The following is a 12,983-nucleotide window of genomic DNA, read 5'->3' on the forward strand; positions in this document are numbered from 1 at the left end:
AGCCTGAGTGAGTTACTATGACGACACTCTCCGTGAAGCTAACCTGCCCCCTAGCAGGTTTACTTCAACTAACCCTGACCTTCTCCGCCTCTTTGTCAGAAACCTGACTGTAGGAAGTGTCAGACATGGCGTGCCCCTTCCTTGAAGAGCCAGTAGATGTTGAAGCCCAAATTCTCTGCAGAGCTCTCCGCCGGGAGAGAATGATTAGAGCGCGCTTAATTCATGATGTGGTGATACTTGAACTACTACTTAAATTTTACATTTATTCTCAGGGTTCCCAGGCGTGATTGGCTGTACAGATGGCACTCACATTCCAATCATTGCCCCTTCAGTAAATGAAGGAGAGTATGTGAACAGGAAGTCTTTCCACAGCATTAATGTACAGGTACATAGTTCCCTGTAGCATTTCAAACTAACAAATCATTTCATTATAGTAATGGATGCTAATTTGTGTTCTCTGCACTGTGAAGATCATATGTGATGCTGCCAACATTATCACAAATGTGGAAGCCAACTGCTCAGCCTCTGTGAGTGGTGGTGGTGGAGGACCCCCACCTGTTTTTCGGGCCTCCGCTTTTTTTCTGTTGGCTATAACGGGTCACATTTGAGCATACAGAGTAAGCAAATATGTACTTGTAATGTGCTCAGATAATTTCAATAAGTGCTTACAGAAAGAAAAGTAATGTAGCCTCTAACTGCAATTGATTTACATGGGACAAACAGACCAAGCACTATGGCTCATAATACAATTACACCTTACCTGTTTGGACTATATTTTTATATTTCATTTTTACTTGCTGCCAGGAACGTTTGGGGCCTGTTGGGTTGCACCTGCGCTCACATCACATCATGAAAAAAAATGTATAAAATACAAAATAAAATATAATAAAATAACGTGTAAAATGGGTGGAAATCCCTAGATCAATGTTTAAATTAACACTCACGCATTGACTCTGTCGGCTATGTTTTGCCATGCATGCTCCCTTTGTTTTGCAGCTGGGGCTGTGTTACTTTTTTTCTGCAAAATTTGCATGTTATGGGCATATGCTGCCATCAGAATTTCGGCCTCAAGCGCTGTAAAATACATTGACCGCGCCTTCTTTCCCTCCGTCTCCATGGTGACTCGCTTAATCTGTGCTCCACTAATCAGGGCTTTATGTATCCTCGTGCGCGCGCTTAACTCATTCACTGCCATTGACGTCTATAGACGTCAATTGAAAACATACGTTGACTCATGGCTGGCAGTGAATGAGTTAACTTGGGGTTAAAGCAACTCCGCGTTGATTGAACTAAGTGTTATCAGCCTTTCTGAAACCGAATATTCCGAGTTGGACAGTTCGGGGTTACTCAACCCTGAGTATCGTTTTTCACTCTGAGTTTTCTAAACCGGCTTCCTGAAATAGGGCCCTGGTGGTGCTTCCATCCAGTTCAGTTTAGCTTTTTCAGGCTCCGTTTGAAATCTTTTTCCTAAAATGGAGAGGTCAGTGCATCATTTGCACACGACACCGTTTCTGCTTTCCCCGGAGCAGTAGAGGCACACTGTGATCACAGCACACATCTGGATCTTATAGTCTTTTTATTTTCAGTATTTTCATCTGAGAGAAGAGAAAACAAGCATATTTCTCAGATTCAGCATGTTTGGATGTCTATTTTCTCCCTGTTAGCATCATTTGAAAGCAGGGGCATCTGTCAGGAATAAGTCTGTGTAACGGTCTCTCTGAAGATATTCCTGTCGATTATGTTTGGGAAGGTGAAGACGTGTAATCCTGCTGAATGTAACCTGGTGATTCTTGGTGTGATGGGCTGCGGGAAGTCAGGTCTTTTAATCTTTCACTTCAACAGATGTTTAATCTTCCTTTTTAAACTGAGGGCTGACTGATTTGCTAGATTGTTTTTACTTGTAACCAAATAACTGTTTTAGCAATTCATGTTTAAGAATCACAAAGTTACAACTTCAGTGAGCCTGCATGAACACCAGATCCACCAGGAAATAAAGTAAAAGATTTTCAGTAGTAAGTAGAAACAAAACATTTCAACTTTCCAGAGGAAGTTGTTTCATGAGATGGACAGTTCCATAATTCCCTGGGTGGGTTTTATTTAGCATTTTCCCTCAAATGTTCAATGTGTTTTTGTAGCAGTGGTTTTCTCATGCCCCTCACTAACCCTGGTCTCTTGAGGCTCCGTAAATTCTCTTCTGTCTTTGTTCTTGTTTTACAGCACTGACAGTAAAATTTCTCACAAAGCGCTTCATCACTGAATATGACCCCAACCTAGGTAAGAAAACAGACAGCATTGCTGGTCGATGGTGATGAAAGTGCTGTATTTAAAGTGAAATTTCCACCCAGTATATTTCCCCTTCATGCTCAAGTATTTGTATTGTGTCTTGGAAGCCAGTTTCACCATATTGTTGTTTGTGTTTTACAGTTGTAATTGTCTTCAGCCTGTTGTGTTTCCTTTTAATGTGACTTTTGTTATGTTTCTGTGGGACACATTTTCACTCTTGAGTGCATCACCCCACCCCCATGCTGTTCTGGAGCCGATTACGTTCAGAGTTTCAAATGAAAATGGACTGAATACGTTTCATTTTCATTGATTCTTTTACTCGCAGTATGCTGTAAGTGATATTTAGCATCTCTGCTGAAGAGTCATATGTACAACCTGTGGAGCCTTAACGTTCTCACTGGGATTTGTGTGCGCAGATCTAACATTATGAATGAGAAATGACTTCGATTTGTAGATTTGTTTAAAAACAAACTTTCACATTTTAGACATTTGTACACAGTCCCAATTTTCAGAGGCTCAGAAGTAGCTGCAGAGCCAATGGTTTTGTTGTCAGGAGAGTGGCCTGGCTCCAGTCAATGAATCAGAGAGCAGCCTGGGGTTCAGTATCTTGCCCAGCGGTACATTGGCATGCAGACTGGAGCAGCCATGTATCGATCCCTAGTGGATTACCTGCTCTACCTTTTGATCTACAGCTGCCCCTAGAGAGGCGTGTTCCTCTGTCTTTCTGTGACAAACTGAGTAAATAAATGATCTAGAGTTTATAAAATATGTTGTGTTGAGCTTCTATTTGGTGGCTATTCACCGAAAGTCTTAGTAGGAGTTCCAAAGAGATGCTGGTGAGTAAAGGCGACTGCACTTTAATCACATATTGATGAATTGAGTTAAAATCCTCTGTGATGGTGTACAGAGGCAGAATTACAAACTGTATCATGGTCTAGAAGCACTTATTATTCTCTTTGACCTGGTGACAAACAAAAGCGATTTCTATATCTCCTCTTTTCTCGTGTAAGGGACAAAGTCAGACCTGAAAACAGTGACTGACATGTAATGTTTAAGCGTATGCACTTTAACGTTTTATACTTTTAACCCTCAGCTGTGATGGAACAGACTCATTTATTTCAATGAACATAATTATTTTTCTATTCTTTGTCATGAATTCATGAATTTCTGCACTTTGTTTTATCTGCAGTAGCATTGTTGCCTTTGACAACATTTTAAGGTTCTTTATAGCTCTCTAGCATTCATTCCTCTGATGATGCCAATGGCTGCACTCAGTCGGTCCCTTTTAAAGTAAAATGATGCATCAAATGCCCCTTAATATGAGTGCACTTAGAGACTGAAACAGAATGCCCGAATTAACAAAGAAGCTTGATAACCTTTATCTGGAGATACCTGTTTATCTGGAGTTTTGTCAGATTAGATAAAGCAAAGAAAGCCTGGCTATGTTGAATTTCCTTCTTTGTATAGCCCTAAGGTGCATCTGAATATGCAGATAATCCTAGAACCTTCATGCAGTGGGCTTCTTTCTTTCTTAACCTTCATTCAGACTGAAAACAACCACTGAACATGATCAAGGTTTTTTCAAAAAGCTGCAAGAAGCCTTTTCACCCCCTGTACTGTGCAAGCTGCATTTCCCACAAGCTACACAAGATTATAAAAGTTTTAAAAAAAAAATTTTTCTCTGGTCCCCTCCCCAATCAGACCAGGAGTGACATGTTTAGCCGCATGTTCTCCTTAAATTGCTGGTTGTCTGAGTGGTGTCCCAGAAACGATGTGGGCTTCATAGATAATTGGCAAACCTTCTGGAGGAAACCTGGTCTTGTTAGGAGAGACGGCATCCATCCCACTTTGGATGGAGCAGCTCTCATTTCTAGAAATATGGACAAATTTATTAAACCCCCCAAAATATGACTATCCAGAGTTGGGACCAGGAAGCAGAGTTGCAGTCTTACACGCCTCTCTGCAGCTTCTCTCCTCCTGCTACCCCCCCAAAAACCCATCTCCATAGAGACTGTGTCAGCTCCCAAACAGACAAATAACAAACTAAAAACCATCAACAAACGACTTAAACATAAACAATTACAAAGAAAGAACAATACAGTATCCACATCTGAACCAAAGAGTAAAACAGTGAAATGTGGATTATTAAATATTAGGTCTCTCTCCTCCAAGTCTCTGTTAGTACATGACTTAATAATTGATCAACAAATCGATTTACTCTGCCTTACAGAAACCTGGTTGCAGCAGGATGATTATGTTATTTTAAATGAATCAACACCCCCGAGTCATTCTAACTACCAGAAATCTCGAAGCACAGGCCGAGGGGGCGGTGTGGCAGCAGTTTTTCACACCAGCCTATTAATTAATGAAAGACCAAGACAGACTTTTAATTCATTTGAAAGCCTGATGCTTAACATTGTCCACCCCAGCTGTGAAACTCAGAAACCAGTCTTACTTGTTATCATCTATCGTCCACCTGGGCCTTACACAGAGTTTCTGTCTGATTTCTCAGACTTTATATCTAATTTAGTTCTCAGCTCAGATAAAATAATTATTGTGGGTGATTTTAACATCCATGTAGATGCTAAAAATGACAGCCTCAACATGGCATTTAATCTGTTATTAGACTCAATTGGCTTCACTCAAAATGTAAAAGAACCCACCCACCACTTTAATCACACTCTAGATCTTGTTTTAACATATGGCATAGAAACTGAACATTTAACAGTGTTTCCTGAAAACCCTCTCCTGTCTGATCATTTCCTGATAACATTTACATTTACAATAATTGATTACACAGCAGTGGAGAGTAGACTTTATCAAAGTAGATGTCTTTCTGAAAGTGCTGTAACTACACTGTTAAAAAAAACCATCCTAAAACAACGGTAATATTCCGGCAGCTGGGGGGCCAAAATACGACTGTGAAATAACAGAAAATAACTCCCCATAAAAATACGGTTATTTCCAGTAATGAAAATACAATTAGTTGCGCTAATTTGACATGGGATCTCGCCTTTTTCAAGTGCTGCTAAACATTAAATCAGGAACATGTTAATGTGATTAAACAATGAAATCATCTATAAATTGGAAAAAAAAAAAACATCTTAAAAAAACGGTAATATTCCGGCAGCTGGGGCGCCAAAATACGACCGTAAAATAACAGAAAATAACTGTCCCATAAAAATACGGTTATTTTCAGTAATTAAAATAGAGTTTGTTGCGCTAATTTGACATGGGATTCTGCTTTTTCCAAGTGCTTTTAGGAACATTTTTACGTGATCAATGACTGGTTGTGTAAAGCGCTTTGGGGTCCTTAGGGACTAGTAAAGCGCTATACAAATACAGGCCATTTACATTTGAATTCAACAGTTCAATCTTTCAAATATTGGACAGATATTTGTGAAATCATGAAACATTTGTGAATGTATTTTAACAATCTAAATATGCATATGTACAGACAGATACATTTAATAATCATGACAATTATGTTGTATTACATTACAGTGATTTAACGTTAATTTACATTCACATGTGAAGTCAAAGTCTATTTACGTAACTTTAATGATATTCTAGAAGAACAGAACATTACTGTAAAATGCAGTAAAATACCTTCATATTAGGGTTTTTTCCTATGGTCGCAGCCATACCCGCGAACTTGTTGTTGTTAGTTCACATTCATTGGCCGATGCTTAGCGTCATGTTATTTATATTAACTGCAATTCCTACCTCTATATTTCTTTTTCAAAATATATAATTAGCACAGCGTGTCCGTGCAATGTTTTACATTGTGGCATGCAGAGAAATCTTAACAACGAAGCTCACAGAGAGATTGAGCTTGTTATTTAACCCCAAGCTGGTAGGGGGAGCTATTTATTGAAACACTTGCCAGTGCTACAATGTGCCTCAAGGTTCAACAACAGCACAACAGAAGTCACTCTCTACAAAACAACAGCTGTCAGTGACGCTGCACCACGGCGTAAACACAGCATTCAAGATAACAGTTAAAAGTAACGTAACCATAAACAATAAAACAAGAACATCTAAACAGCAGCACATGTCCCAAGGCATGATGGGAGACATTCCTGGATGTATTTTTACGAGCTAAATATGCATATGTACAACAAAATATATTTAACAAACAAGTAAATTGTGTTTTATTACATTTACAGTGATGTTATGTTATTTTACATTTGACATGTCAGATCACAGTCTACTTTTGTAAATGTAATGATATTCTAGAAAAACAGTACACAACTGTAAAATACACAGTAAAATAATGTGACATTACTATTTTTTGGAACAGTGTAAGTTTAAGAATATAATCCACCCACTGTTATCATCTCCAATGCCCTGTACCAACATAGAGCAGAGCAGCTATCTGAACGCTACCCCAACAGAGGTCGATTATCTTGTTAATAATTTCACCTCCTCACTACGTACGACTCTGGATACTGTAGCTCCTGTGAAAACTAAGGCCTCAAGGCCTCAAATCAGAAGTACCTGACTCCGTGGTATAATTCTCAAACACGTACTTTAAAGCTGATAAATCGTAAGCTGGAGAGGAAATGGCGTGTCACAAATTTAGAGGATCATCATTTAGCCTGGAGAAATAGTTTGTTGCTTTATAAGAAAGCCCTCCGCAAAGCCAGAACATCTTACTATTCATCACTGATTGAAGAAAATAAGAACAACCCCAGGTTTCTCTTCAGCTCTGTAGCCAGGCTGACAAAAAGTCAGAGCTCTTTTGAGCCAACCATCCCTTTAACGTTAACTAGTAATGACTTCATGAACTTCTTCACAAATAAAATTTTTATCATTAGAGAAAAAATTACCAGTAATCATCCCACAGATGTAATATTATCTACAGCTACTCTTAGTACCATTGATGTTAAGTTAGACTCTTTTTCTCCAATTGATCTTTCTGAGTTAACTTCAATAATTACTTCCTCCAAACCATCAACGTGTCTTTTAGACCCCATTCCTACAAAACTGCTCAAAGAAGTCCTGCCATTAATTAATTCTTCGATCTTAAATATGATCAACCTATCTCTAATGATCGGCTATGTACCACAGGCCTTCAAGCTGGCTGTAGTTAAACCTTTACTCAAAAAGCATCTCTAGACCCAGCAGTCTTAGCTAATTATAGGCCAATCTCCAACCTTCCTTTCATATCAAACATCCTTGAAAGAGTAGTTGTCAAACAGCTAACAGATCATCTGCAGAGGAATGGTTTATTTGAAGAGTTTCAGTCAGGTTTCAGAGCTCATCACAGCACAGAAACAGCTTTAGTGAAGGTTACAAATGATCTTCTTATGGCCTCTGACAGTGGACTCATCTCTGTGCTTGTCCTGCTAGACCTCAGTGCAGCGTTCGATACTGTCGACCATAATATCCTATTAGAGCGATTAGAACATGCTGTAGGTATTACAGGTACTGCACTGCAGTGGTTTGTATCATATCTATCTAATAGACTCCAGTTTGTGCATGTAAATGGAGAGTCCTCTTCACACACTGAGGTTAATTATGGAGTTCCACAGGGTTCAGTGCTAGGACCAATTCTGTTTACATTATACATGCTTCCCTTAGGCAGTATCATTAGAAGACATAGCATACATTTACACTGCTATGCAGATGACACCCAGCTCTATCTGTCCATGAAGCCAGATAACACACACCAATTAGTTAAACTGCAGGAATGTCTTAAAGACATAAAGACCTGGATGGCCGCTAACTTTCTGCTTCTTAATTCAGATAAAACTGAGGTTATTGTACTCGGCCCTGAAAATCTTAGAAATATGGTATCTAAGCAGATTCTTCCTCTGGATGGCATTACCTTGGCCTCCAGTAACACTGTGAGGAACCTTGGAGTCATTTTTGACCAGGACATGTCCTTCAACTCACATATTAAACAAATATGTAAGACTGCTTTCTTCCATCTGTGCAACATCTCTAAAATTAGAAATATCCTGTCTCAGAGTGACGCTGAAAAACTAGTTCATGCATTTATTACTTCCAGGCTGGATGACTGTAATTCATTATTATCAGGAAGTCCTAAAAACTCCCTGAAAAGCCAGCAGCTAATCCAAAATGCTGCAGCAAGAGTCCTGACAGGGACTAGAAAGAGAGAGCAGATTTCTCCTGTTTTGGCTTCCCTTCATTGGCTTCCTGTTAAATCCAGAATTGAATTCAAAATCCTGCTCCTCACATACAAGGTCTTAAATAATCAGGCCCCATCTTATCTTAATGACCTTGTAGTACCATATCACCCTATTAGAGCACTTCGCTCTCGCTCTGCAGGCCTACTTGTTGTTCCTAGAGTATTTAAAAGTAGAATGGGAGGGAGAGCCTTCAGTTTTCAGGCCCCTCTTCTGTGGATCCAGCTTCCAATTTGGATTCGGGAGACAGACACTATCTCTACTTTTAAGATTAGGCTTCAAACTTTCCTTTTTGCTAAAGCATATAGTTAGGGCTGGACCAGGTGACCCTGAATCCTCCCTTAGTTATGCTGCAATAGATGTAGGCTGCCGGGGGATTCCCATGATGCATTGAGTTTTTCCTCTTCAGTCACCTTTCTCACTCACTATGTGTTAACAGACCTCTCTGCACTGAATCATATCTGTTATTAACCTCTGTCTCTCTTCCACAGCATGTCTTTATCCTGTCTTCCTTCTCTCACCCCAACCGGTCGCAGCAGATGGCCCCGCCCCTCCCTGAGCCTGGTTCTGTCGGAGGTTTCTTCCTGTTAAAAGGGAGTTTTTCCTTCCCACTGTCGCCAAAGTGCTGCTCATAGGGGGTCATATGATTGTTGGGTTTTTCTCTGTATCTATGAAGCGCCTTGAGGCGACTTTTGTTGTGATTTGGCGCTATATAAATAAATTGAATTGAAATTAAAGGACATATTATATTTTACACAGGCAAGGAGCACACAGGCCAATGGAGCAGAGCTATTGTTATAATTAAAATCAGAAACATTACACTGATAATATTCGGGTTCTTCTTATTTTTATTCACTGCTCCGTTACTGTGTTTACTGGAATTGTTTACTTCCTGCACAGCTATAGAAAGCCTTTGAAAAGTTAAACATGGCTGTTCTGTGTCCTTGCATATACAGAAGACGTCTACTCGTCTGAGGAGGTGGTGGACCAGCAGCCGGTCACACTGAGAGTGATGGACACCTGTGAACAGGTATGAGCCAAAATTTGGTTTTCATACAGGAAATTATTCTGTGGCCTATGTCTGATTTTCAAAATAAAAGCCCCAGAATGGTTTGCACTTTTCCTAAATAGCTTGCAATTACTTACTGGTTCATATTAAGACGTGTCAGTGGGGTAACATTTTCAAAATAAAATCTTCTAGTTAATTTTAGAAAATTTACATGATACCTAGGACGGTGTCTGACTTGTTTTTCTTTCCTTTTTTCGATTGTCTTGTCCTGCGCTATCAGAATTATTGTCTGAATTCCAAGAAAAATGCCCAACAGATGTGTCTGTGACGGTTCTCAGTCATCCAGGTGATTGTAGTCTAAGGAGCTTGGAAAGAAAAGCCTTTGGACAACTTTAAGTTTCTTGAAGATGTTTCACTTCTCATCCGAGAAGCTTCTTCAGTTCTAGGAGCAAATGGTAGAGAAGCTTGTCTGTTAAGCCCTATGGGGAGTGCCCCTAAGAGGGTCACGGACCCCCTACTAATCCTCTACCTAATCGCACGAGCCAAGGTGTGAAAACAGGTGTGTGTCACAATCAGCCAAGGTTTCGAGTGAACCCATTGTGAAACCTGGCCCCACCCTATCATGTGACTTACTGAGGTCAGATGGCCCAGGATGTGAGTGGGCCTTAAGGCGTCTGGGAAGGGATCTCAAAACTGGATTATAGATGGCAGAGAGTTGGTGTCATAAACCCCGCCTCTGTTCAAAGATGGTCGCTCACAGTGGACATAGATGCTTCTTTCACTCCTCTTTCAAACCATCTGTCCTCTCTGTCCAAAATGTGAACATTGGCATCCTCATAAAAAGTGACCTTTGACCTTTCGGTGTAGATGGACAGCCGAGTCTTGTCTGGTTGAGGTGGCTCTTCTATGTTGTGCCATGTGTTTATACCAATCCTCGCTGCTCTGTACAGCATACACTACGTTGTCAAGTTTGGGTTTAGGAGTTCTGTGTTTGGGATGAACCAGTTTGTGTCTGAGTGTGTGGCTGGGTCTAAAGTACACTGGGATGTTGTGCTTGGAAAAGACTCCTGAGTTTCTCTGATAAACCTGCTACATAGGAGATGATCGTTCCGCTTGTCTTTCTGATCCTCCCTAGTTGGTGTCTGATCTTCTTTTCTGTGCATCTTTGCTGATTTGGTGAAAGCCCAATTAGGCTAACCACATGTTATAAGAGCTTCCATGTTACATGTGTGTGTTCCCTCTTTTTCCCTTCTGGCTTAGTGGGAACATTTTCTGCACGGTCTTGTAAGCTGCTTGTTTAAGTGAAAATACATTGATGGGTTTTTTTGCACTAATAAAGTTGAGGAGTTGTAAAGTATTTTGTCTCGTGTCAGTTATATCGTCAGTTATATCGTTATCGCAAATTTTCAAATGTATATCGTGATAAATATTTTTGGTCATGTCGCCCTGCTCTACTTCAGATATCCAGCACCAAAACTCTGAACTGGTGGAAAGAACCAAAAGAGCCTGGATGTAATTGTCAGGTGTATTACCGTGACAGTGTGAGCAGTTGTTAGATGACGTAAAGGCCATCTTGAACATCTGTTGACCTGTATAGTGCACTCTACGTAGTATTTTGTATTGTATTAATAGTAGAGTGGGATTTCTAATCAATTTAAAGGTTTTTCAGCATATCTGACACCAGAAGTTTTGGTCTAAGCTGACTGATAGATGCACTTCCCATTTTGCAAGGGAAAAGATATCGATTCATCTATTTTTGAGAGTGTCCTGTAGATATCTGACTTTCAAAATAAAAGCTTGTCTGCATACCCAAGGTATCAAAATGCCCCCCACCCGCACGTTTTTTACTTTTTATTTATTTATTTATTTATTCATTTACTCTGATAAATCTGCTCAGCTTTTTATCCAACTTTTTTCCATCCAAGCTTTTGGCAGCAAAACACTGGTCAGCTCCATTAGCAGCAACATTGGACATTCATTTCTCTAGAAATTGAGATAATTAGTGCACTGTGCTGATAGCAAAATCTTTTAGTCTAGAATCTAATGACAGCTCACACAGTAATTTACAGAAAATGAAATTGAGTATGTGTGTGTGTTTGTAGGAAGGTCCAGTGAACAGTGAACGTTATCTGTCATGGGCAAACGTCTTCCTGGTGGTCTACAGCATCGATAACATGGAGAGCTTTAATGGCTGTCAGCTGTACCTGCAGACACTTGCCTCACACAACAAAACCTTCAGGCCACAAACTCCCATCATTCTTCTGGGCAACAAGAAGGACATGGACAGATACAGGCTGGTATCTGTGTGTGTGTGTGTGTGTGTGTGTGTGTGTGTGTGTGTGTGTGTGTGTGTGTGTGTGTGTGTGTGTGTGTGTGTGTGTGTGTGTGTGTGTGTGGCAGCGTGTAAATTAGTCTGTAGACCTTTTCACTGAAATTAGCCACATGAAGAAAGCTTTGTCTCAGACGTCCCTGGAGAAATGAAAAAGACACCAAAGTCCTCATTTGTAAATTTGACTACCTTTAGAACACCTTTTTGATTTACACTCATTAGACACTTAATTAGGTACAATTTGCTGGTACTTTGGTTGAACCCACTGATCATGAGACACAAACAATTAACATATGTTTAACTTCCATCTGTAATGCAGTGGACTCAACAAACCATTGTTGACGGTTAGATACTCAAAATAATTGGACAAACTAGTATAATTTAAAATAAAATTTTGGATTAAAATGCTTTGCAGTCAATGACTGCCTAAAGTCTTGACGCCACGATCATCACCGGGTGCTGAGCTCATTTACAGCAGTCACTGTTTTTTCTCTCTCTGCCTTTAGTTTCGGCTTTAGCAACTGAAAAGCTCTGTTGTGCTGAGAACGAGTGACTGAGCTGAACATTGAAAAATATGTTATTTCTTTGTCTGCACAAACTCTTGGGTTGGTGTTGGAGTGTCCTTTGGGTCATTATCCAATCGTACTGTCTGCTGTCTGATCCGTATTGTTATAAACCTTCGTTTTAATTCATGAAGACATCTGTTGGTTGCAGACTATGACAGTGATACTTGTTGTAAAGGTGTTTTTCCTAATCAGAGAAGTTTGTCCTATCAGACAGGTGCGTCAGTCGGATGGTGAGGCCTTGGCGTCTCATTTTGGATGTGTATTCTTCGAGGTGTCAGCCTGTCAAGACTTCCACTCTGTACAGCAAGTCTTCCATGAGGCAGTGAGGAGGGCGAGGAAAGGCGGTGCCTGTGGCTGCTTGGTCCCCGCCATCTGTGCCAGCGAGGACAAAGCACTTCTGGGTGTCCCATCCTTTACTACACCATGTTACAAGGAGCTGCCAGTGCCTGCCAACGCGAAGCTGATCACAGTGAAGACATCCAGAGCTCAGAGCAAACGGAGAGCTTCCACTCTCACCTTACTCAAAGGGTTTAAGATATTTTGACACATTCTACTGCATGTCCTGTGATACTGTAAGAGAGTTGTAGGTCCTTATGTAGACAGGCTTCTGAAGCAGCAAGAGCAGCTCCACCCTACAGACA

General features: G+C 40.3%; 1 protein-coding gene across 1 annotated transcript; it reads left to right on the top strand.

Annotated features, from left to right (window-relative positions):
* Positions 1-1,735: 1,735 nt before the first annotated feature.
* On the top strand, positions 1,736-12,886 carry rasl12 (RAS-like, family 12). The gene is made up of 5 exons (XM_085359127.1): positions 1,736-1,817; positions 2,218-2,274; positions 9,395-9,468; positions 11,550-11,740; positions 12,553-12,886. The coding sequence occupies exons 1-5, from the start codon at positions 1,739-1,741 to the stop codon at positions 12,884-12,886; spliced, it is 735 nt and encodes a 244-aa protein (XP_085215253.1). The 5' UTR covers positions 1,736-1,738.
* The last annotated feature ends 97 nt before the right edge of the window (positions 12,887-12,983 follow it).

Source organism: Diplotaxodon limnothrissa, linkage group LG1 (genome assembly GCF_057381915.1).
Source record: "Diplotaxodon limnothrissa isolate DT_005_m linkage group LG1, D_limnothrissa_male_GT1.1, whole genome shotgun sequence".
Lineage (NCBI taxonomy): Eukaryota > Metazoa > Chordata > Actinopteri > Cichliformes > Cichlidae > Diplotaxodon > Diplotaxodon limnothrissa.